This window comes from Protopterus annectens, chromosome 9.part0 (assembly GCF_019279795.1).
Source record: "Protopterus annectens isolate FY-2018-M chromosome 9.part0, PAN1.0, whole genome shotgun sequence".
Lineage (NCBI taxonomy): Eukaryota > Metazoa > Chordata > Ceratodontiformes > Protopteridae > Protopterus > Protopterus annectens.
Window position 1 is genome coordinate 202,970,846 of NC_056743.1, and position 25,638 is coordinate 202,996,483.

A 25,638-nucleotide genomic window follows, 5' to 3' on the forward strand; every position below is an offset into this window, starting at 1 on the left:
TCCCATTTCTAAAAATTGTGTATGTACTTCATATTTTAAAAGGGCAATCACAACTGGATTAGTTTTTTGCTTTTCATTGTCTAGTAATTGCTTTTTTGGGGTTGCCAATAGCATTATACTTGGTAAGGGCTATAACAGTGCCTTGGCAATTCAGATCCTGTGTAACAGCTCAAGAGTTATTTCTTTAGCTAAAACCATTAACTTCCGTAACATTTTTGATAAACTAGTCTACTGTCCACCCGAGTAAAAACTTCTCCAGTATGCTTGCGGTATAAAGTGATTATTCAAACCCTTCCAAGCAAAAGTCTTAAACCTCCTGGAGTTTGCATACTCATGAATCATACAGATAGCCTCCCTCTGGGAATAGAACTGAAAGTCAGTTTTCAATCTTTTTTTCTAATCTTCTCTGATTATTACAGTTACTGCGCAATATTGTATATGTCCTACTAATTATCTTTTTTTTAACAGCAGCTTCTGTTCTAGACTCGCTTAGAACTCAACCAGAGCTGGTATTACATTTAAAACTTCATTTTCATTTCTCTTCTCTTTGCCTGTACTTCTTTTAGCTACAGTAGGGACGGTAACCTGTAAGCTGCAGTCCAGACCTCTCTGCATCATCCCACACCATCATAGGTGCCGGAAGCTGTTGCAGACTGGGGGGGGGGGGGTGGATGGAACAGAGGGTGAGAGGGACACTTACTGATCTAAAAATGGCAATTTTTTAAAAACTATTTACTACCACAACAAAGGTTCACTTAGAGGACATTTTAAGCTCCGCCAATTTCCCTTTTGGTGCTTAAATTAACATCTCCTGTTTGGTCTTACCTAGCCCATGGCTGATAACTGTACATTAGCCCTAGTGAAAATAACTGATCATACCATAGAAAATTTGAGGGGACCCACGTAAGGGATGCATCATTTAGGAACTGAGTCTATCCATTAGTGGCACGAGAGGCAATCCTGGAGTACATTTTCTATTACCCATCCTTGGATCCAAGTTGCATTTGAATATGGATAGGAATGAGCTTTGTTTTACTTGACTGGATAGTGTGTAACCCCCTGCCGCTCTAGCAGCAGCCCCTTCTCCAGCCACTTCAGTGTTCCATTACTTGGTTATTTCTCCTCAGTTACCATAAACACTGTTCAAACCTGTCAGCCTGCTTGCTGTTTTCTTATTTGCTTGTACAATGATTGCAGAAATTGAAATAAAATAGCACAAACTCTGAGCCATTTGATAAACGAACCATACAGTCTTGCAATGAAAACAGACTTTACATGAGTAGTAAACTTCTCTGCCCTTGAAACTCACATTCATTGAAACTGCATTAAAACTCGCATTCAAAGAAAATGCATCTGGCCAGTGGAGGATTACATTTACCTTTTGGTTTGTTTTTAAATCTCAGGCTCCTTGCATACATTTTTAGGGACATGCATATATGTATGTGTTCTTTGATTCACCTTCCTGATTGAATTAAATTATATTCCTTGTATAATACAGCCCCACTTGTTAGAATATGTTTTAAATTTGTAGTTTTGAACAGTCTTCTAAGTAATGAAACAAAATGTATGAGCCAATAATGATAAAACTAACAATTTCAGAAAATTTCAACCATAAAAGGCCGTTCAAACTTCTGTCATTACAATCCACCAATATCCGTAAATATGCAAAATCTCTGAGTAAAGTCATCTAAATAATTCTACAATAAAGGGATCCGTAACTAATTAAGAGGTTTCTAATAGGCAGTTTTATATGTCATTGTTTCATCTACAAATAAAGTGCCTGTTACCCTTTAATAAACTGCCTATGTTACATCAAAAAATCATAAGCTAGTAATATTGTAATAGGGAATGGATAGCAAACTGATAACCGGTTCATAGTTACTATGGAACTCCTCCAGAGGAGGGCATTCACAGGACTGCAGAATCCCTTCCTTTTAAAGTACAACACAGTACAGTAATCCACCTGCATACTGTGGGAGTAGGACCCACAGCCTTCTACATCAAAAGCAAGTACACACACAATCCCTATAGCAGCATATATAGCTGAAACATCTACACGCACAGTCCCTACAGCAGCATATATAGCTGAAACATCTACACACACACACACACACTCAATCCCCCCAGCAGAAAGTGAAACACAATCCCCCCACAGCATATATCAGAAGTACAATCCCCCCAACCAGAAACATGATCCCTGAAGCAGAATACTCTCCTAAACCAGAAACTCCCTGAAGTAGCAGCCTACTCTCCTAACCAAGCACACACCATTACCTTTCAGGTAGGTAGTTTAAAACTGTGCGCCTAAGTAATCTACAACACGGACTGTTCAAAATTTCACTCCTAAGTAATCTGCGGATGCAGATGCACACATGGATCTTCTGGTCCTCGTTAAAGACAAAACTCTCTTTGTTTTTTCACTGCCACGGGGACTAGACAAGACCATCTTGTCTTGTAAAAGTACGGGGGACAGTCCCTCTCCCTCGCTCAATGGTTCCAGCTCCTATGGGTGAAGACACTTAAGGAAATGCCCGGGCCTAGTACCTTAACCAACTTGATAAAATGTTTTGGCGTGATGGTTTTAGCAGGATCCACGAAATCCAAGTAAGTAAGTGATTGAAATCCGAAGTGAAAGATGACCAACCGGCGCTGAGTGCACAGTCCTTGTGAGATCCAAAAAAGTAACAACGACCCTTGAGACTGTCTTTGTATGACTGTACCCCACTGGCACTGTGCCCGGTATGCTGGGTCAGGGTCTCATCTCCCCTGTAACTTGTGCCACACTTGTACTGGTCAGAAGGCACTAGGATGGTAAATGAGTTGTCCCCCTGGGGCAGTCATCACAAGTAAAATCTGCCTGAGTGCTAAGGAGGCTGAATGTGCATGGTCAGATTGAATCAAGACTTCGGCACATTTTGTCAGATAGTTGTATTAATAATTTTCTGCTAGTAATGATGCTCATTATAAAGAATTTAGCTAACTGTTCTAGTAAAATACTGGTTTGTGTGCCCCCCCCCCCATTTTGTGTTAATAGGTTCATAGGTTTATACTAAGCTATCTGCCCGAGGGCATTTACAAGCCTAGCCCATAGTTTTGTGGCTTACGCCCCCCCTTTAGTATGGGGAACTATACCTATTATTTTGCTGTGCCTCTGTCGAGCAGTGACACTGAGGTAATCCCTGGGGTACATCTGCGATCTCCCATCCATTGGTCAAGATTTCTCTTGAACAAGGCCAGCGAGGTGCTCTGCCTCACATATACCGGGATTTTGTTCCACAGCATGGGGAGTCTTTGGGTGATGAATCTATCCCTCCAGCACGTCCTATTAATAGCCGTGTCGAGGTTTAAGTCTCCCGCCCTTGTGGCTCTGACGGATCTAGATTTTTTGAGGTGAAGCATATTCATCAAATCTGGGTTTGACATGGCCTTGTATGTCAGGCACAGGTCACCGCTTGCTCGAGCTGAAGTTCTTTCAGTCGGGCAGCACAGGACAGATTTTTGAGACCCTTTATCCTTTTGGTGAGGAACTTTTGTGGCCTCTCCAGCTGCTGCAAGTGTCGGGTCAGATACATTCCGAATGGGGCATTGTACTCAATCATTGGTCTGAGTGATGAGTATAGGGAAACTATGACCTCCCTTGATCTAGATGTGAATCCCTTCATGATAAGGTGGGCAATGTAGAAGGTCTTCCTAACTACTTTAGCTACATGGGTGTCGAATGACAGGCTACTGTCAACCTGGGTCCCCAGGTCCCTGATAACTTCTTCTGTGCTCAGTGGATTGCCACCTATATGGTAGCTAGGGGTAACCTTGTTTTTCCCGAAGGGTATGACTATGCATTTTTTGGCATTTAACTTTAGGCCATGACTCTGGCACCAGTTATCCGTTTCTGTGAGACCCTTCTGAAGGATATCGGTGTCAGATGTGTTTTCGACTACGGCGCCCAGTTTGCAGTCATCTGCAAACTTTGTCAGCCATAACCCTCCTGTGTTTGCTTGTACTTCGGAAAAGTAGATGCCAAAAGAGTGGGCCCAGGACTGAGCCCTGTGGGACACCACTTGTGACAGGCTTTGAGTCTGATATGGCGCCAGCAACTCTGACCCTGTGGGTTCTGTCACTCAGCCAGTTTGCAACCCATCTTGTGATGTATGGGTTAACATTTAAGCTGATGAGTTTTTCAATGATACCCGAGTGGGGTATTGTATCGAAGGCTTTCGCCAGATCGAGGTAGGCTGTATGGACTGCCTTTCCCTCATCAATGGCTTTGGTGACTGTTTCGAAAAAGTCAACCAAGTTTAAAAGGCATGATCTGCCTTTGGCAAAGCCAAACTGGGTTGGATCCAAAGTCTGCAAATTCCCTATGTCTTTATTTATGAGATCCATTATGATCCTCTCCATGGCTTTGCAGATAAGGCTTGTCAAGCTAATGGGCTGGTAGTTTCCAGGGTCGGTGGAGGCACCGCCTTTATGAAGTGGGACCACTGTCGCAGTGCGCCACTCCCTGGGTACGTATCCAGAGGTGAGACTATGATTAAACAGCTGTCCTAACTGTGGGTCTAATTCCTCGTTGAGTTCGTGGAGCACACAGCCGGGGACACCATCAGGTCCCATGGATGCTGTGTTTTTTGCTTTGGAGAGAGCAGTTCTCACTTGGGCGTTGAGATGTTTGGGGGCTGCAATCGCTTGGTATAGATATCTCTCCTTTGGGGAGGGGAGAAGTTTGCACTGAACCTGTCAGCCAGTATGTTGGCAATGTCTGTAGGATCAGTAATCTTCACATCATTTTGAACTAGTTCTGAGCATATCTGGGAGTTTCCTCCCAGATTTCTAACATAGCTAAAGAAGGCCTTATGATTGTCTTTTGAGTCTTTAGCTATTTTTCTCTCAAAGTTTGCTTTGGATGATTTTATGAGAGCTCTTAGTTTTTACTTGTAGTGATCAAAGGTGTCTTACCTTTTAAGGATTTTGCTCTATCTTGTAGTAGCTTCCTCCTTTTGTTGTAGAGTTTGTTTATGGCTGGGGTCCACCAGACTGGACGCTTGCCTTTGGTACAAAGAGTCTTTGTTTTGCTTGGGATTGCCTTATCCATGCAGTCCTGTAGGTGCTGGTGGAAGGCATTTGTAAGTGATTCAGCGGCTTGGGTACTGTTTTCCGCCGGCTCGGGGGCCTTAAAGGAGACCACACTAGTCTTTAGAAGTGTGAAGTCGGCTTTCGAGAAGTTCTTTACTGTGGTCGTTTTTATTTCAGGTGGGGGTGGGATGAGGACCTCCAGCGAGATCAGTTTGTGATCTGATCTCACCAGTGAGGGGTATACTTCCGGTGTTGAACATTGTGCTCCCATGTTCGTGATGATGAGATCAAGTATGTTTTCTCCTCTTGTGGGGATGGTGACTAGTTGTTCCATGGCATTTGAGTTTATGAATTCCAGGAACTTTTGGGCTAGGGTGTTTGGGCTTGAGTAGTGTTCCCAGTCTATATTAGGGTAATTGAAGTCACCTAGTATGATGGTGTTTGGAGATAATTTATCCCCTCCAGTGTTTTCAGGAAAGCCATGTGAGGTTCCTGAGTTTGTGAGGGTGGCCTGTAACATGCTACAATTTGCAGAGCAGTCTTGCCTATGGTTAATTGCACCTGGATGGTCTCCGATGCATCGTGCGTTGCCACCAATCTTGAGGTGTGGGTGTCCTTGATGAATATGGATACCCCCCTCCTTTCTTGGTATTGTCCGGATTTTGGGGCCAGAACGCATGATATGAGGTAAAACCTGATAGTGCTGGGGTGCTCTCAGGAGCCTTGAACCAGGTTTCTGTCACAGCACAGACATCAATGTTCTCCATACTGAGAAGGGCCTAGAGTGCGTGCATTTTGAGATTGAGACTTCTGGCATTGAGCAGCATTACCCTTAGTTTTTTTCCATTTTTGTGTTCTAGGGTGGTAGGTTTAGAATTTGAGCCTTGCCTAAAAAGGCACTATGGGGGTGGCAAGAGCCTTTGCCAATATCCGGAATCCCAGGGGTGACAGGTGCAAGCCGTCCCTTGCGAAGCAGCGTGGCTTGTCCAGCATGTCATCCCAGGCAGACAGACATTGGATCCCCCTTGAATGACACCAGAGTTTAAGCCAATTGTTAAAGCTGATCATCTTATCTCTGTATTGTGGCATCATTCTTGGTGAAGGCAGGATACTGCTCAAGGTCAGGGTCATACCTGCCTGGGCTACATAATCAGAGAGCTCCTCAATGTCTCTCTTCATGTAGTCCAAGGAGGTACGTCTCAGGTCGTTTACACCAGCGTGGACAATGACTGAGTCATATTTGTACCTGCTGTTGTTGAGAGACCTGAGTGCTTGCGTTATGTGGCGGATTCTAGCACCCGACAGGCAGTTTACTGTAACCCTCTCCTTACTCAGTCTGGGGAGCGGGACGTCAGTGTGTCTGACTATGGAGTCACCAATGACAAGTGTGTCTGGCATTGTGTTTGGCCTTAAGGGCTGTGACTGTTTGACACTCTGACTGTGAGGTCTATGTGTTGCAGGTGTTGTGTTCTGAGGTGGTAGTTGTTTGGGTGTCTGCTTTGGTGGCCTCTGCTGTTTTGGTAGATTTTTGATCAGAGCCTCCGAGTATGTCTTTGTGTGTTTGTGTATGATTTGAGGTTGTGATGGTACTATGTGAGACTGGGTCTATAGTGTGTGTGGTAACCTTCTCCTCCTGTCTGGTCTTGCCAGTCCTATGTTGAGAGAGCTCAGCCTCCTGTTTGGCCATATAGTTGCATCTCTCGCATGTATTTGTGTTTTGTGGGAGGAGGAGAGGGTTGTCTGTGTACATGAGGCAATTGTAACATTGCCTCAATATTCCCAGGTTCACCAGCTGAGCAGGAGAGGACACTAGCAACTGATCCCTCGACATGCTAGAAGGAATAGACAAAAAAACTTTAAAAGAGATTCTGGGGGATGTGGGTGACCGAGAAATGGGGTTTGCCTTTTTGGGGTACTATCTATAACAAGAGTGCTGTATCAAGGTAATAAGTACTGTAGGAGCAAGTGCTAGGTTTAACAGATAAAGAATAGTCTACTCGGAGTCAGGTAGAGATGATCTTTTTAGTTGTAGGATATGCTGATTAGATCAGTAGTATAGTTCGAGGAAGGTAGTTTTAAGGGAAAATTTGAAGAGTGGACTTTAGGTAGCCCGAATAGTTTAAACCTGTTTAACCGGCGCTGCCCTAGTATGCAACAGTGGCAACTCCGCGGTAAATCGCGCAAACGCGCTTTCAGCTTGTTTTATATCAGGGGGCTGAAAGAAGCTAGGAACTGTCCCAAAACGACCAATAGACTACAAGTTATTGGCTGAAACCTCACAAAACTGGACCAACAGGCAGCTCAATGCTTCCCACTCCCACTGGTAAGCAAGGGAACTTCCTACCTCCAAATTTGGCAAAGAATCAGTAACAGGAACTGCAAACAAAGTCCAGGGATCAGCAAGCTCTGAAACTGGACTACTCTAGCTCAGTAAGGCGGGAAAACAAGAGATATTTTTTTTTTTTTTTTTTTTTCAGAAACAAGCAGAAACAGATACAGTAGACACTTATAAATGCTATAAATCGGCTATCACAGCCTACACAAACAATTTGCAACAATTACAGATTTTAAAAGTAACAAACTGAGAATTCAAGTGCAATAACAGAATAAATGCAGAAAAACAATAACAATGTATCAGCAAGCAGGCGAAATACAGTTGCTAGATAAATAGAAGTGGAAAGCCACAAAAAATATACTTAAATCAGGTAAAGTCGCTTTTTTAGCTCTCTGAAGCTTGGATTACTCTGCTGGCCACCACGAGGATCTGTGCTGAGTAGGTGTTAACATTTCACACTGCAAGGATGCATGTTTTCTGAACTCCCCATTAATAACAGTTGCTAATCTGTTAGGGAAGTGATTGTGCTACCATTAGTGCGTTCACGAGTTTAGCTAAGCTTTGCTGAAAGGTGAGAGGGGCTTGATGTCAGCTCACTGCAGCTGAATGGAGAATCTCAGATCACACATTCGCACATCGCACTATAGTGGGGATCAGGAAATTTACTCTCTTAATGTTTCCTCACTGTAGTGAGATCTCAGAGTTTGTATATGGTTTGTGATCGTGACCGGGTGCGGGTCTGTTTGCACATGTAAGTTGCTGGATCTGCAAAAGTGTGGAGAGGTGCGCCTCCCCCCTTGCTCTATGGTTCTGACGCCCATGACACTTATTACTTTTTTCTCTAGTTATTTGCAATCATTATATTGGATCCTTACCTAATTTTCTCCAGTAAATTCCAGTCCCCTCTTGTTTCATTTCTGTACCTCTTCTTGCAGTCACCTTTATTGCTAAAATCCAAATCCCCTTTCTTCATTTCCGGTTCAAGTGTCTCTTGTACTTTGTTAAAAATGTCATCTCTAGTTTCAGTGCGTTTTGCCCTGGCAGTATTTGCTAGTTTATAATTCCATGGATGGATAAACCCAGAATTGATGGACATGCTCCAACTAAAAAAAAAAAAAAATCCCCAAGAGCCACACGTTCTAGGGATTTAAACCTCTCCACAGCAATAAATAGGATGTGCTGGAGGGATAGATTCCTGTCCGAGACTCCCCATGCTTTGGAACAGGATTCCAATCTACATTAGGCAGAGCCCCCTCACGAACACTCTTAAAGAGAAACCTTGACGAGTGGATGGGTAACCGAAAATATACCCCGGGGATCACTGCAGTGGCTTTGCTGGACCGAGGCACAGTGAACTAATCTAAGGGGGGCGGCGAAAGCCAATACATTCTGGCTAGGCTTATAGATGCCCTCTGGCAGATAGCCTAGTACTTACCTATGAAACTATGAAAACAACTTGGCTGTATTTGAGATGCCAAGACCTTCATCCTACAATGGAAAAGTAACTGAAAGTTTTTGCCTAGTTCTTTCACTATTTTATATGCAAATCTTTTATCTTGAAGTTATCCAGACTGAAAGACTGATTCCTTCAAATAACTTTTCAGGGCAGATTTTGGAAGCCATAGCTAAAATGAGTATATTTCTTAATCGATTACTGTCGATTTTTTTTTTTTTACTCAACTTGATCACCCTCTCTTACTTTGTTTCAAGTGTGCATTTTGTTGAATATTTCTTTTTTTGGCCATAAAAAAAATCCACAAGTTTAATTTTCTTAGGTCTCGCACATCAGTAAGAAAGTTGTACATATGTATTTTAATTTGCAAGAAGTCTTGCATTACTCTCAAAACAGCAACACTGTCCTGATGGATGGAAAAATTCTAATTTTGGTCTTCAAACTCTGAACAGTAGTAGTCTACTGTTGGTTATTAAAAAACTCCACCTTAGTCATAACGTTCTATTTTGGATGAAATTACCAGATTATGGTGGAGTTTGCTTTCACTGAAAAGGATGCACTTTTTTTTTTCTATGGCATACAGTAAAAACGTGCCTTTCTAAAAAACACCTTCCTTATCAGATTTCCATCAGAATGTCCACCCCCCCCCCCCATTTCCATCAGAATGTCCACCCCCCCCCCCTGAGATTTCTCCTTTATGCTAGAGAAGCTGGTATAACCTTCATTTGAGCCTTCAGCCTCCGCTGAATGGCAATACTTATCTTGAAAGTCGTCGTTTTGGGTGGCTGTTATCTGCTAAAAGAATTTCTGAGATGGTTGCTCTTTGTCAAACCCCTATGCTACTTTCATAATTGTAGTCCGTGTCTAAAAATGAATCCTCCTTTCATGTTTTGCGTGACTAACCTTATTCCCACCATTCACTTGCCTGTCTCTTTTCTTTTCCCCAAAATACTTTACCAGGTCAAGTATTTACTGAGTTTTATGGACTTGCACCACTTGATAGGTTTTGAAGTAAGGGGTCACTGAGTCAGCAGTCTGTCAGCCTTTTCTATAGCATATAAAAGTTATTTTGCAGGTTTGCTGCAGCCTTTTTTATGTAACAAAATATCCTTAATAGTTAGAACATTTTTCAAATTCCTGCCACAGTAATGACATTCTACATATTCCCATGCCTGTTGCAGCCGTCTTCACAATAACCTGAAAATATAGTCTTTTGGAAAAGACCCACCAGCAAATTTGTAGAAATATTTAGCTGATACACTCTCTTGATTTGCAGACATACGTAAGCCTTGTAGTAGACAAGGTGGCCAAAAATGAAAAGCTAAGTTTATTTATAAAACCCTGTAATCCAGTGGGTCCATGGATAACTCGGGATTTGTGACTGATCTAGTGGTACCAGTTTTCTTCCAAAAGTATTTCAGTTTTGGGCAGTTAGTATATTTCTTGGCAAGAACATAAATGACCAAATTAGGTTACACCATCTAGGATTTTCTGTAATTAAACTTTTTGTAGACTATAAGAACACAGTGTGGAAAGTCTTAGATTATATGTTTAAGTTCACCCTGAAATCATGTAATTTAATCTTCAAATTGCTTAAATGTCTTTGTTATATTTCATCCAAATGTTTTATTCCATTAAAGTTACTGTGTACTTAGTCTGAGATACTTCAAATAGTGAGACGTAAGAGCTTTTTAACTGGTGAGTCTTATACTTACAACTTGTGTAAGGACAACAAAATGGATGTAAACTTTCTTTTGATGTAACAATTTTGAGTATGTTAGAAAATGTCTTTGAGTAAGATGTATCTGAAATTGATTTAAAGGAATCTCATTAGTCTTGCTAGAAGTGAATGTAGACAGAAGCCCCAGCTTTCGTCAATATATGTAGCTGGAATGCTTGGCCAAAAATATGCATGTCATCTGATATGTAATGATCACTGCTTAGTTTCTATAAGGTTCTAAAACCAAAAGATCAGTCATTTAATTTCATACACACAACAACCAAAAATGTGAGAAAGGTAACTGAAAATACTGCATATAAAGCAGACTGTCAAAGGAGACATAGCATGTAAACTTTCATTAAAAGAATGACAGGTGTGATCCAGGTTCTTTGCTTTCTAATTCCTTTAAATTATGAAAAGGCACAAAAGAAGGCTGCCCATTATCACCTTTACTTTTTGCATTAGCGATGGCACATTTTGCCAATTTTGCTAATAGTATTAGATCCAGTAAGAAGATGATTTCAAACTAAAGATTCAGATATTTTACTAACAATAGGAAATGTAGAAAATTCATTAGAATATATTAATTAGTTCTAGGAGTCATTTTGAAGAAATCAAGAAATTAAGATTTAATCATAATAAAACAAGTACATTATTAATTAATAAAACATTTTAAAAAAATTATACAAAAATATGATTGGAATAGCAGTCAAATGAAATAACATGGTATAACCATGTCTCGTAGTAAAGAAGTGATGCAAACAAACTTTGGACAGGTCGTTGATAAAATTTTAAGTTCAGTCACCAATTAGAACCAATTCTTCTTTACCATGGAAGAACAGTTAATGCTTATTAAGATGGTAATTCTCCCTAAAATATTGTTTGTCTTACAATCTTTAGTACCATCTCCACCCAAAAAATTATGATGAAGATAGATAATGTTGTACTTAAATTTTTTGACAGCCTAATAAACCAAGAGTTTCCTTTGGCACAGAAAGGGTTGGGATAACGGTGATATAGGATTCCCTGATATTCAGTTGTATGCTGCTACAACAATTATAAAAGTTTATAAGGTTGAGGATAAAGTCATCTTATGATTCAAAATGGAAACAAATACATCAAGAAATGTTGTTAGTAAATTAAAAAATATATATATATATATCGCAGATAGTCCCTAATAGATTTATCTGGTTATTAAAAGATTTTTGCATAAACTGAATTGCTCACTCTTCTCAAATTTTCTTATTAAAATATCATTTCCTCTTTCCAAAAGTTCATACCTTCTAACCATTGTATTAAACACTTAATATGTTCTATGTTTCCAATTGTATGCACAAATGACTGCTTAGAAACACGTAAACTTCAACAAAATGCTAGTATTGAAACTGCAAAGTGAATTAATTACTTGCATCGATTCTTAAATGGTACTGATATACTGTTTGAAAATTTGAGGTCCAAATATAATCAAGACTCTGAGAATTGGTTAATTTTACAAATATTTAGAGACTTTGTGAACACAGATGAGATATTTAACCTAGATAAGAAATTGTTCCCCATATTATTGGAATTCTTAAGTATCGGCACTAATGCAATGAAAAATGAATCTATATTTGTCACACATTTATAAAATTCTTAAGTTAGATTTCACATATTTATACTATAAAGCTGAGAACTTCTAGTATTACACATTCATATAAATCTTGGTTTAAACTTCCTTGAAAAATATTAATTGTTGATATGTTTACCTTTGATGTACTTGATCAGCAGTGGACTATGTGAATAGTTTTATTTTATAATTTGTTTTAAAACCAAATTAAAAAAAGAAAATACTGCAGAATTTATAAACAATTACCCTAAAATTGAGGTGTGGGAGTGTGTGTTTTCATGTTCAAGTACCTGGGATCTTTGCTGCTTTCTACTAGCAATCAGAATGTCCCCAGAGAATTGGGCCAGGGGTCCACCAGTACATTTTTTAAGCTTTCCTATATTTGTCATAACTTTTTTATATTTGGGGAATTGATAAGCAATTTCTAAGTCCATTCAAGCTTCATCTTAGTATGTTCATATTGTCTAGGGATGGTCCTTTTTCAAATGTATGAATGCAGTGATATTCTTCTCTACCTAGAAGACCTGAAATTCAGTTGATGCAAAAATATTCTTAAAAGTCCAGCCCAAAAATAAGAAAATCAGCTCTAAGAAATGTATGGTATATTAAATGTTAAATGAAATGGTAAAACTTTTGATTGTAATGTATATAAAATACCCTGTTTTATAATGACCGTTTTATAATGAAAACAGTTATTTTATTTAAAAAACATCAGTTGAATGATGCACATTATGTAATCGTTGGCAAAACAAAATGTTTGCAAAGACAACCAATGATAAACTACTGAACAGCACGTAATCTACTTCAATTATTGGTGTAGCTAGTAAAAATGGATTTAAAGCTAAAAAATAGGCGACACCCTTGCCTGGCACATGTATTCATTTTGTCACAGAATGATGCACATTAACTGAAATAAAGAAATATGAAACACGAAAAATGAAATGAACAAGTGACTGGGTAACTAAAACAAAGTCTTTGCAGTATAATGTAAGACTTGCAGACATCTACTGAGATTACTGCTATAGCAGAGTTATCTAGGAATGTGTAGGATTGCACATTAAAAGCATGAGGACATGTATTTGCGTTTGAAGGCTCATCCCTTCTACGTATTAGTCCAAATTAGAAGGCATCTGTAGCTTACTTTAAAGATATTTATTAACAGTGGAAGTACATAAGTTGTAATCTGTTTAATAAAGACAGTACAATAACTGTCCTGGTCTCTAGACTATCTTTTTGGTTTGGCCAAAGATAGTGTTAAAGCATTTTAGTTGCCAGGGATATAGCCAGTTATGGTCATAAACTGAATTAAATGCATAACAGAAAGAGATGATAAATCTCAAGTTTTTTGTAAACATCTTTAGGCAATGTGTCTGGGCCAGATGCCTTGTCTTTACAGGATAAAGACAAATTGGGTGGCATGATCTATATTTTAGCCTTCAGAAACTGACAGCATTTCTATGTAGCAAAATCATTTGAGAAAAAAAAATCTTATGTAATACTGCTAGCAATAACCTTTGAAGCATGGGTTAAGTCATTCTGTAGATTAACTTTCTTAAATACAAAAATCATGTATTGAGCAAGTAACGCTGCATATAATTGTCTGCATTGCTTTGCATGGAAATATTTTTTTCTGTAGAATAATATTGCTTTTGAAATGTATGTGACAGATTTATAGATTCTTTTTTTTTTTTTTTTTTGAAGCCACATATTTATCCAAAGTAACTAATGCTAGCTATTCCAGGAAATTCATCCCTGATTTGGCATAGGTTTATAGGTAGGTACTAGGTTGGTACTAGGTTATCAGCCCAAGGGCCTAAGTAAGCCTAGTCAACAAGGTTCCCTGGCTTACGCTACACAAGAAAGTTAATTTCCTGTGCCCTTGTTGAGCAGAGCCACAGAAGTGATCCCTGGGGTGTATTTCCTATTTCCCATCCACTCATCAAGATTTTTCTTGAAGAGTGCTAATGAGGAACTTTGCTTGACCTAGATAGGTAGCTTGTTCCAGAGTATAGGAAGTCTCTGGGACAGGAATCTATCCCTCCAGCATGTCCTGTTTATTGTGGTGACAAGGTTTAGGTCCCTAGAGCGTGTAGCTCGGAAGGGCTGGGATTTCTTTTGCTGTAGCATGTCCAACAGGTCTAGGTTTAACCTAGCTTTATATGTTAGGCAGAGATCTCCTCGGAGTAGGTGATAAGCTACAGAGTAAAGCTGGAGTTTTTTGAGAAGGTCAGTGTTAGGGCATCTGTTTGAGGCCAGTAATTCTCTTGTGTGAGGTACTTCTGTGGCCTTTCCAGTTGCTGCAGATATATTGTGCGGTACATTCCAAAAGGGGCATTGTACTCTATAATGGGTCTAATGAGTGCCGAGTAGAGGGGAACAATGACCACTTTTTTTTTTTTTTTTTTTTTTCCTGGATGAGAACCCTTTTGTGATAAGGTGTGCCACATATAAGGATTTCCTGACTACTGTGGCGTTGTGATTAACAAAGGATAGACTACTGTCCGCCTGGGTCCCAAGGTCTCTTATCACACATTCTGTGTTAAGTAGATTGCCGTTTGTGGTAGTTCATAGGTACAGAGGTTTTACCAAAGGGGATGACTGTGCACTTTATGGCATCGAGCTTGAGGCCATGCCTCTGACACCAGGCATCTGTCTCAGTGAGGCCCTTCTGTAGGATTTTCACATTTGGGGACTCTGCTGTGGCTCCTAGTTTGCAGTCATCTGCGAACTTCGTTAGCCAGAGGTCTTCTGTGTAAGCTTGTACTTCAGAGAAGTAGATAGAGGAGGGGTCCCAGAACTGAACCCTGTGGTACTCCACTTGTCACTTGTTTGAAGTCAGATTTGGAGTCTGCAACATTTACAGTGTGGGTTTTGTCAATGAACCAGTTGGCAGCCCATCTTGTGACGTAGGGATTTATACCTAGTTTAGTGAGTTTAGCTATAATTCCAGAATGGGGGATGGTGTCGAAAGCCTTGGCGAGGTCTACGGCTTTTGTGACTGCCTCAAAGAAGTCCATCAGGTTCAGAGGGGCATGATCTGCCTTTCACAAACCCAAACTGGATGGGGTCCAGAGTTTGGAGGTTACCAATGTCTTTGAGTTCCATGGCCTGCAGACCAGGCTAATAGGGTGATAGTTCCCAGGATCAGTGGTGGCTCCCCTTTGTGGAGTGGGATAACTTGCTGTGCGCCATTCAGTGGGCACAAAGCCTGACGTGAATCTATGATTGAACACGGTGCTTAGGTGGGGAGCCAGTTCATCCTGAAGTTCGTGTAAAGCGCAGCCGGGGATTTTGTCCGGTCCCATGAGTGCTGTGTTTTTGGTTTTAGAGATTGCAGCTTTTACCTGCATAGATGTGATTAGTGGGACTCTGCATTCTTCCTGTATAGATATGGGCCCTTTAGGGAGTGAGGGGGGTGGGTAAAGTCCGCACTGAACTTATCTGCCAGGATCAGTTGGTTCTGTAATTTTCGTGTCGTTGTACTGTAACTCTGAGTAGATCTGGGTGTTGCCATTGTGTCTAATGGATATAGGCAGCCTGTAAATGGTTCATTTCCCTGGCCCCTGTTTATAAATGTTTCATCTCAAAAAACATTGCTTATACTTAAAGGTACCAGGATTTGTCAGAGATTTGGAATACATGATTAGGCTTAAAAAAGCCATTGCTGTCATTAAACTAGTACTCGCATATGAACTTATCATGGAGAACTTGAACATTCTGATTATATTTTAACCATTATAGACCGGTTTTGAAGTAAGAATGTAAATACTGCACTTAAAGCAGCTTCTTTTTCACCTAGGAAGATGAGATGAGCTGTCGTATACTTCCATAAGTCTTCTATACGTTGTCTGATAACATTACCATAAACAAAACTCTTATTGAATGGCATACTTTCTTAACATTTGCCTAGAGATCCTAAAGATTGGAATATTGACTGCCATTTAAAATTGGTATTATTCTATGCAGAGTAACATCATGCGCATCAGATAATGTTGCAGGACATAAGAATCACTTCTAGAGGCCATTTAATATTGGTGTTATTCTATGCAGAGTAACATCATGCGCATCAGATAATGTTGCAGGACATAAGAATCACTTCTAGAGTACTTACTACATTTCATATTCATTAGGTCATAATTTAACAGTCTGATCCAGTTGGAATGCTTAAAACTAATGTACAGTTATAGCATTGTTGTTCTATGGCCTGTTATCATATTGGAATTTAATGGAATTTAATGGAGCTAATCACCTTAAACAGTGTTGTCAACTGAACTAGCACAATATAAAACATGTTTTTAAATTACAGTGAAGTGCACATTAGGCTTGAACAAACTCCATCCCATAGTCTCTGCCAGCATATGAGTATGGAATACAAATCAACTCCTAAATTACACTTGAAATATGAGCAGCACTTAAAAAGCACCTTTCACTTCTGGAGAAGATTGTAATAGACCTAGACCTTTAAGCTCATTTTCTGCCTGTTTAAGGGTATGAAATGAGAAAGCTATGTCTTTGCATGTTAATCCAAATCATGAGTGATTTTCACAAGAAAATGGAAGTTTTCCTATCCCAGCAAATAACAGTCTAGCTTCGCAATTTATTTTGAGATCATAGTTTTACATCAGGTAGTTTGCTGTACTATAGTAATGGTAGCTTCCAGTAGAAAGATTTTTCTCCGTATAGAAAGGAATTTCACAGTAGACTCTGGTTTAGAGGACTCTTGTGAAAGATAATGTGAATATCAAATGAAAGATAATGTGAATATCAAATGAAAGTGTCGCCTCAGCAACATTTTTGGTTCAGTATTGTCATGACCACAAGAGTGATAGTGTACTAATCATTCAGTGTCTCACTATTTGTGTTTGCCAGTTAATCGTGAGCTGTTGCTCATGGGCTTAGAATCAGTCTTTAATCTTGCATTACAAATACTGTATAAGTAAAGTTTGGAAAAAAAAGTTAATTCAGAGGTGATGCATAAGTAATCTGTCAAGTTTGTGCCTTCCTAGTTTACATTTGTTTTGAATAGTTTCGTGTCCATTTTTTTAAGCTCAGAGATATCTGAGCCAAATTCTGGAGTGCTGGTACATCTTTATTTTAAACTATCCACCTTGGATTAAAGTTCGGCCACTCTATGAGGTGACTGAGTAATTAGTTACTTCAGTCTGTGTAGCAAAACATATATAGCATTATTGGCAATATTTGGACCATGCAGTTATAAAATTTTGTGCATCAGTTTTTTCCATATTCTGCAGTGAAACTGTACTTGACATATTAAACTTGTAGGGAATAGCCATATTTTTTATCCAGGGCAAAGTTCGTAATGAAATTTTGATGGACTTCCTATTGCCTCTCACAAAACGGAATCTAAAACCTGAAACACTTGAATGAATACACACCAATTTTTTTTTTTTTTTTTTTTTTTTTTGCAGGATGGCAAGCCCCACGTTAAGTCACTGATTTCTGTTTTGGTTCTATGGTGGTTTTACTTTTTTCTTTACTTTTAGGTGTTCCTCCTATTCCAGGAGGATTGAAGCATCCAGATGGAGCTGGGGGGTTCTTCTATGAACAGAGCAGCCAACTTTTGTCATGCACCCGAAACCGGATCATACACTGGTAAGTGTTGCATGTCACATGGATGACCTGTGGCATATTATGCCTGTAGTCCATGTCTGAAGATTATATAATGGCACAATCTAGTCGTCTCTTCTACACAGTTAAAATATGCCTTTGTTTTATCACTTGGTGAATGATCCATTTTTGTCCATTATAGCAAGCCTTTGAGCAGTTCCACAAAACCACTTTTTTACAGTGTAGCTATATGAGAAAATTGCTAGTTTACAGATGGATTCTTTTCATAAGGGTCTGTCAGTTGATCTCGAATTACATCATGTGGGGGTAAAAATGTTATTTTGTCTTGTTTGCTGATGGTGGTCTACTTATTTCCCAGATTGAACTGCATTGTCGATTTTTATGTGGCCTTGACCATATGGATTTTTTATGATGTCTTTCATCGATAAACTGAAATAGGAGTGCCTAATAATAGAGTATCTCTTGCTTTGAGATTTTTAATTCCAAATTTAGAAAAGGGTCCCATCCTTAAGTACCAGCTTTATTTCAGTTTCACGGATTTAATAATGTCTTACCTGTAGTATTTTTTTTTTTTTTTTCCACAGTACTGTATTGTGAATGTTTCCTACTTTGCACCATGTGATTTGTGCTGGTATTGGGAGGTGTGAATTATGGATAACATTCAACTTTAAAATGTTAACCTGTCCCCAAGGGATAGAAGAATAAAGCCTTGTTTCCATCTTAGAAGACCCGTGTTTGATTAATGGCATGAACAAGATGAGAAGGTACCACCAACTCTTAGTATGTGCATTAAGAGTGGAGAGCTGATTTGCAGCCCAATGTGTGATATAGGGGTTTATGTTTAGACTAATGAGTTTGTTAGTAGTGCCAGTATGGGGCATCCTTATTGATGGGTTTAGCAAGATCCATATAGGCAGTATGGACAAAATGGCAATTTTCTATGGCTTTCATTACAATTTCAAGGAAATTAAAAGATTAAAAAAGCCAAATTGATTAGGGTGATTGGTAATTTTAATGTTACTAACTGATAATTTAAATTGGATTAAGCTATAGCCATGATTTTTCAGGTGATGCTAGAGAGTCTAATACACCAGTAGTTACTAGGGTTTGTTGTGGAACCAGTCTTAGAGTGGCTAATGATGATTGGCTTTGGAAAACCTGTGCTTGATCTGGCATGAGAAGGGGTCGTGGCAAGGGTCTAAGTTTAGGATATGGTATGTGTGTGCTTTCTGCAATCCCTCTAGATGTTCTATTCTAGGTAACTCCTTTTCACTTTATACTTTCCTAGGACCACATCAGGGGACACACTGCAGCTGCTTGAAGTATCTCTGGATGTTCATCTCCTTTATAATGCCATCCAACTGAAAGTTGTCAACTGTAACATCCTGCCAGGAGGTGTAAGGATTTATGAGACACAAAATAATGTGATTATCCTTTTTGTAACTAATCAGACGGTGCACAGGCTGGTGCTACCCCATCCTTTCCGCATGTATAGAAGTGTAAGTATTCTAATGCCTTGTTCTGAGTGTTTTACTTGTTACTGTTTCACAAATGAATGGTGAGGCCTACCATTTTATAGACTGGTACATTTTAAAGGAATGTCCAGGTGCTGTCTTAGTTTCACTTCATAGGTGAATACTGTAGAAATTCATCTCTGGTCTGGTCTTTCTGTGCATTTGCTAATGTAATTGAATTGTAGGAAGATTTAGGGCAGTCTTGTGTCCTTTCCTGTTTAACCAAACTGAATTTGTTTTGGCTGTCCCTAAAAAGTATGCCTCAGCATAGCAACATGCAAAACTGACAGCTGGTGGTGGACCCAGTACACTGAAATGCAGGCAGCAGAATTAAGGTGAGATGCATATTTATTTAGAATCTGCCAGGGTCATGAAAGCCTTGTGCACTGCATCATTTGTTTGAGAGTCAAGCAGTGATAACTAAACTTGACAGTGATGGATGAATTGTGTGTGTGTTTTAATCTGCTTTGAGGAAGGCTATTAATTGCTTTAATAGAAGCAGTTGTGAATTACACTTGTACTGGATGGAAATTAAAAATGAAGTTTCTCCATGTTTGGATAACATGCATCCTCCCATTTTTCCTAGCTGATTCACTTCTTGTTGATTTGTTCTGATTTACTTCTTGGTTGGATGGCATGTTTTCCAGCAAAGCACAGATGATGAACCTGAAGTGATACCATCAGTTCTCCCTGCATTGAGGATTAAAACCTGGAAGCCTTCAGGAGAGGGTCTTGAGGTTGTGGAACATTCATGAATGCTAAAACCTAAAGTGAAGTATTGGGCCAACAAATGTAGTATGCAAGAATTCTGTATTGACCAATTGACTTGCTTACAACTTCTCTAGAGAAGTGTAGTGGTGTACAGATGTAAATGTTATTGAAACACAGAGTGTAGCATTGTGAATGCTAGGTGTACAATACTCAAACAGCACACTATCGCTAAAGAAAATAGTAAATGCAGATCACGTTTATGAAGCTTGTGTAGTGATATGATCCCTCTGCAAATTTGTACTTTATTTTAGTTGTGTGTGGGGCAGTGTACACTGCAGTACTGACAAACGAGACGCAAAGCACTGTAAGTTATGTGAATGAAATGTTTCATATGTAAAATTGGAATATGTGCCTCCTGTTTAATAAAGTAATAAAAGCAGTCATCATGTGACAGTTAAAATCTTTTTAAGAAACCTACTTCAGTAAAGGGCCCTTTTTATTCTTACCGGGTTATGTGAAGGAATCTAGTTTAAATGTACAAATAATTATTGATCTACATTGTGTTTTACTTTTGGGTATTAAAGTACTACTAATTATGTGCTTCAGAATATATAGACTCATTTATGCAAGTATCGTATTGGTATAATGAGAAGTGGTGTCGCATGACTACAGTGAAATGTGTTTGGTTAGTGAAGAAAAGTATATTGTTCTGCTGGAAAACCATATTTCTGCCTGTGATTGTGTAGTCCTGGAGTTCAGTAGTTGGATGTGTGAATATAGAGGGTCTCTCACCCTTGCGAAATAAGTTACTTTCCTGCAATCTTAATCTAGTTAAAATTGTTGCTGTAGTATGAATGTTACTTATTAGACTGTGCATTTTAGAATGCATTTCAGTTTATATGTTTGGGATTTTGTGGTCTCAAGAATATTGTGTCCAGGAGAAGTAATTCTAACATTTGATCAAGATTTTGAATGAATTTTTAAATGGCATAGGACTTGAGAGTCTAGTAAAATAACTTAATGGAGTTGAGTGGAGGAGAGAGGTAAGGACGTTATAAACTTTATTTACTGGAGAATTATAATGAGAAGTATTGTAGTGTCACTGTCAGTGAGTCTTGGCAATTAATATCAGAGATGTAATTTGGAGTTGGTCGTTAATGTATTGTACTATTTTGGGGGGATTTACATTTTTTTCTTTATTCCCATTCTTTTAATTGTATCCTTTTCATTTAGGAGACTTGAAAGGCAAGTCTGTTTTTATTACTTTTTGTTTATGCAAGCAATTTAAAGGTTCATTGTTTGGCCATTGACAAAGTAACACTTAATTGATTTTGGCAGTGCTACCCAGGGTCCAGTTTGGGATGCTTTTAAGTTCTTAAAGCTGTTCAAAGTCATTCTTAGGAAAACTGAGATGCTTTATTGCTCAGTGCACTGTTTGTTGACAAGGCATCACTCTGTTATTTCATTGGGTAGCTTGGATCTGCTAGTACTCTGTTATGCAAAATTTAACAAGAGGTAATAACAGCCCATTTGTTTTGCATGGATGTTGCTATAAACAGAGTTTCCGGTTTTTGAAAACAGTAGATGCACACTTAAGGGGAGATCTTGGGTAGTCACAGAATGCACATTATTATTGACTGTGTCCAGACATGTTTTCTTTCTTTTTTTTTTTTTTTTTTTTTTTTTTTTTTTTTTTGCAGTTTCATTCTGGCTAAATACATTTTATTTCATGTCATTTGGTTTGATATTAGATCACTAGTATTACAAGAATAAAAATGAAAGAATCTGTATGAAGTGAATATGGCCATGAGAAGAGCAGACAGACTCCTCCTATTTTGAACTGAAAATTGAAGATTTACACAGTAACAGTAGTATGCTGTTAAGCTACATTTAACTTGTAAAGGAATTGCACTGCTCAGTTGCAGATGGCTGTAAAGACCTGCACAGCAAGTGCTTGGTATTTGTAATGTTATAAGTGGCAAAATAAATTGCTTGGCAGAGCTATGTTCGACTATAAATATACATAGCATAGTTTCTGGTACATCTTAAGAGAAATGGCATAGAAGCAGTAAACCACTGCATGTGTCCAGCTAATAGACTGTGTTAATGGAGACCAGTGGATGTAGAACAGAATTTATTACCATTTTACTGCAAACTGTTAAGAACTTCACAGGATTTGCATTGTATGGTTATGGTGGGTGATAGTGTATTGTATATCTTAAGGGAAGTAACATATGAACGGTGGAGCATTGCAAGTACCCAGCCAAGTGGGTGTGTAAACACTGACAACTAAGCAGCGAAGAGACGTCATCACTAGCGTACTTCACTGTCCAGTATGTGCTGTATCATGCATGTTGCAGTGAAGTGCAAATGGACATCTGAATCAAGTACAGTACTGAAATGCCATTTGTTGAAAAATCAGTAAGACAGGAATAAATTATCTTGACACCTACATATTCAGCGATGGACACACTTTTCAGCCTAAGATCTATAGGAAAGACACTTTTTGCAATGCCTATTTAGAGTTTTCCAGCAATCATCCCTATACGCAGAAAAGAAGTATTTTAAAGGGGCAATGCATAAGGGCTGCAAGGATGACCCCCAGAAAGGAAGATATGATTCTTGAGATGGCCTTTATTGGCAAATTATTTAGACAGAGAGGTTACCCTGAGGCCATGATTAAGGACATCACTGAATATGTTATACGAGAATGGGGTAATAAGTATATACCTATCCTGGGTAAGTGTCTATTGTCAACTAGTGCAAATGAATGTAGTACATCAGGATATCATAGGTCATATATAATACAATTTGGACATCATGTAGGGGAAGTGAGAAAGATCATAGATAGTAATTGGAACATTCTTACTAGTGATGAAGGAATTTGTGATAGAGTGGGTGAGAAACCAACATATGTATACAAAACAGGGATGAATTTCAAAAAAATGATTGACATTAGGTCTAATCATAGAGATAATTCCGGGAATACCCATAGGACAGGGACTAAGCAATGCGGACATTGCAACCAGTGCCCTCCCATTTTACAAGTGGAGTGTATTAGTTTAGAGAATATTATTAGAAGTAGGATTTATTTTTGTAAGGGAAATTGCCAGACCCAACATGTTGTCTACATAGGAAAGTGCATGTCCTGTCCAAGTTTTTATGTTGGAAAAACGGACAGGAAATTACGTAATAGAATTTACGATCATTTGTATTGTATAAAAAAGAAGGACATGAATAATGCACTATACAGACATTTAGCTGGTAGTGCTGGTTGTAATACCTTCAAATTTGCCATTCTTGAAGTAGTTAGGAACAACCCCAGGGGGAGTAACATCAAGGCAATTTTGGGGGAAAAAAAGAGATCAAATGGCAGTTAAAGCTAAATGCGGCAATTCCACCAGGCATTAATGAAAATATTCCTACCAAGCCCCTTATAAGAAATTAACAACGCTGTAGTTTTGTCAGAGAGAGACATATAGACATATATACATATATACCCAATTAAATAGGTATATAAAATAATTTTCTGTTGTTCAATATAGGCATTCATATACATTGGTAATGCAGAATACATCTAGGTAGGTCATAACTGCATATTGTATTTGTTATGCAATTAGTATTCACTGTAGGATTACATCTCACATTTGATATTGTTTTTATGCATTGTATGCATTTGTCATATTTTATATGAAACCTTCATTCAGTATGTATTAGAGTTGGGGTATGATCTATATTCCACAGATAGAGAATTTTTATTATACGATTGAATTTTGATGCTGTTATAGGCCTTTTTTAACCATTATCAATACTGATAATATTTAGAAGGTTGTTTATATGGGTTTTATCAAATCTATGTTCTTGTGTCTTTAAAACTCAGTGGTGGTTCAGTTGGTCAGGTGATGTTTTAGGTGGGTATTTTAAAGTATTTAAGAGACAAAGTTTGATATATTCAGTGTTCTGATGAAATCTACATTGGGTAGATGAAAGCGCTCAACCATCGTTTTGTATTTCAATAAAAAAAGTTCATTGTGACATATTCGTGGATCGTGGTTTGTTCTGGGAACAGTTTTTGGTGCTGTTTTTCTTCTAGTGTTGAGTTCCCTGAACCTTCGTTTTTGGTGTTTGTTGAAAAATGTCAGACGTACAACATTCCATAAGTAAATGAATACAGATGCACACGTGCTGTAACAAAAAAAAAAGTTATCTACGTTTTTGAGGGTAAAAATCTTGTACAGTATCGTATGCCATAGAGAAAAATTGCCAACTGTATCAATAATAGTGTAAACCTGAAATTGTCCCTGGTATGCTGCTGCTTCAAGAATTACTCTGTATGGTGACATTGGGCAGAAAGTGTAGAAGTCCCTATTTGTGAATGAAACATCCATACATTCTGCTCTACCAAATTTTTCTTCCATTGACAGCTGCAAAAGATTATAGTTGAACATTAAATCAGTACTGCAGCATTCTTGCAGACACAAATAATTACACGGGAGTAAGTGTCGTAGAGTATAATAAAAACGTGAATACGGACCTTATGTATAGATTCATATGTACAGTATATTTTGGAGTGGGAGAATTAACAGGTACCATAAACTCTGACTTCATACTAATAAAAATGCCACACACTATAATTACAGTGATGATGAAGGGTGAGATGTGTAAATAGCATAATATTGTACATTGCATTCATTGAGGGATATGACTTGTTCAGAGCTTGTTAAGTTAGAGATGTTGGGTACTGTTAACAGCTGATGGTTTGCAGTCCTGTTTTGGTGTTCTGCAGATTAGTTGACTGCACAATGATTTGTGTGTTTTAGCAATGGTTGCCCCCCCCCCCCCCCCCAGTGCTTGCTGTCGAACAGGCACTGTGTTGGTCAATCAGTCTGTTGGTCCTTTCAGTAGATGAGAACCTACTGACAGGGGTATACACTGAGGCAGTCATTAGGAGTGATTTAAAGCTTTTATGCTTTCTGCCTGGAGTTAAACCATGGTCGCATGTGGAAGGTTTTGCAGTGGGAGTGTAAAGGCTTTTTACATAGGGTGTCTTTTTTTTCACTTCCCTAGGGGGTATTTTTTCCAAGCAGCTATTCCTTTTTCTCATAGTGGCACAAGCACTCCTGGTTGAATGGGGAAGATCTCGCTGCCCTGTTGGCCACTTCTTTCCCTCTCTCCTTGCCTGCTTCAGCGCCAGGGCTGCTAATTGAACTTAATTTGCATGGGTTGTAGTTAAAGTAGTCTTCTGCTACACCACAAAGCCATGTGCTGCACAGTAGATCTGTAGAGTTTGCAGACTGTATTCTAATTTTATTGCTGTGTATCACTTGAAAATGCGTTTTAGACATAATTTAAGCATGTGATTTAAGCCTGTGATTTTTGTTTTCAGTTTAACTACTGAAATGGTTCTGTCCTCTCCCTTTCTGCTTTCCAACCATTAACAAACCCATAGGTAACCAGAACAAAAACGTAACTGCATGCAAAACAGTTTTTTTTTTTTTTCAATTTTAGATGTATAAAAATTTTTGTAAATTATATGTTGTATTGTAAAGCAGTTTTGTATAGTGTGCAGTTGGGTATTCTAAATGTGTGATAATCTATTTAGCGTCTGCTTTATATGTTAAATATATTAAAGTAAGAAAG

The 25,638-nt window shown here is 38.7% G+C and overlaps 1 protein-coding gene across 1 annotated transcript in view; it reads left to right on the forward strand.

Moving 5' to 3' along the window:
* NUP160 (nucleoporin 160) overlaps window positions 1-25,638 on the forward strand; it is a 1,498,284-nt gene that overhangs the window by 24,454 nt on the left and 1,448,192 nt on the right. Inside the window, exons 2-3 of the mRNA XM_044082750.1 lie at window positions 17,689-17,797; window positions 19,062-19,272. Coding sequence (XP_043938685.1) covers window positions 17,689-17,797; window positions 19,062-19,272 — 320 coding nt within the window. The remainder of the gene's footprint in view (window positions 1-17,688; window positions 17,798-19,061; window positions 19,273-25,638) is intronic.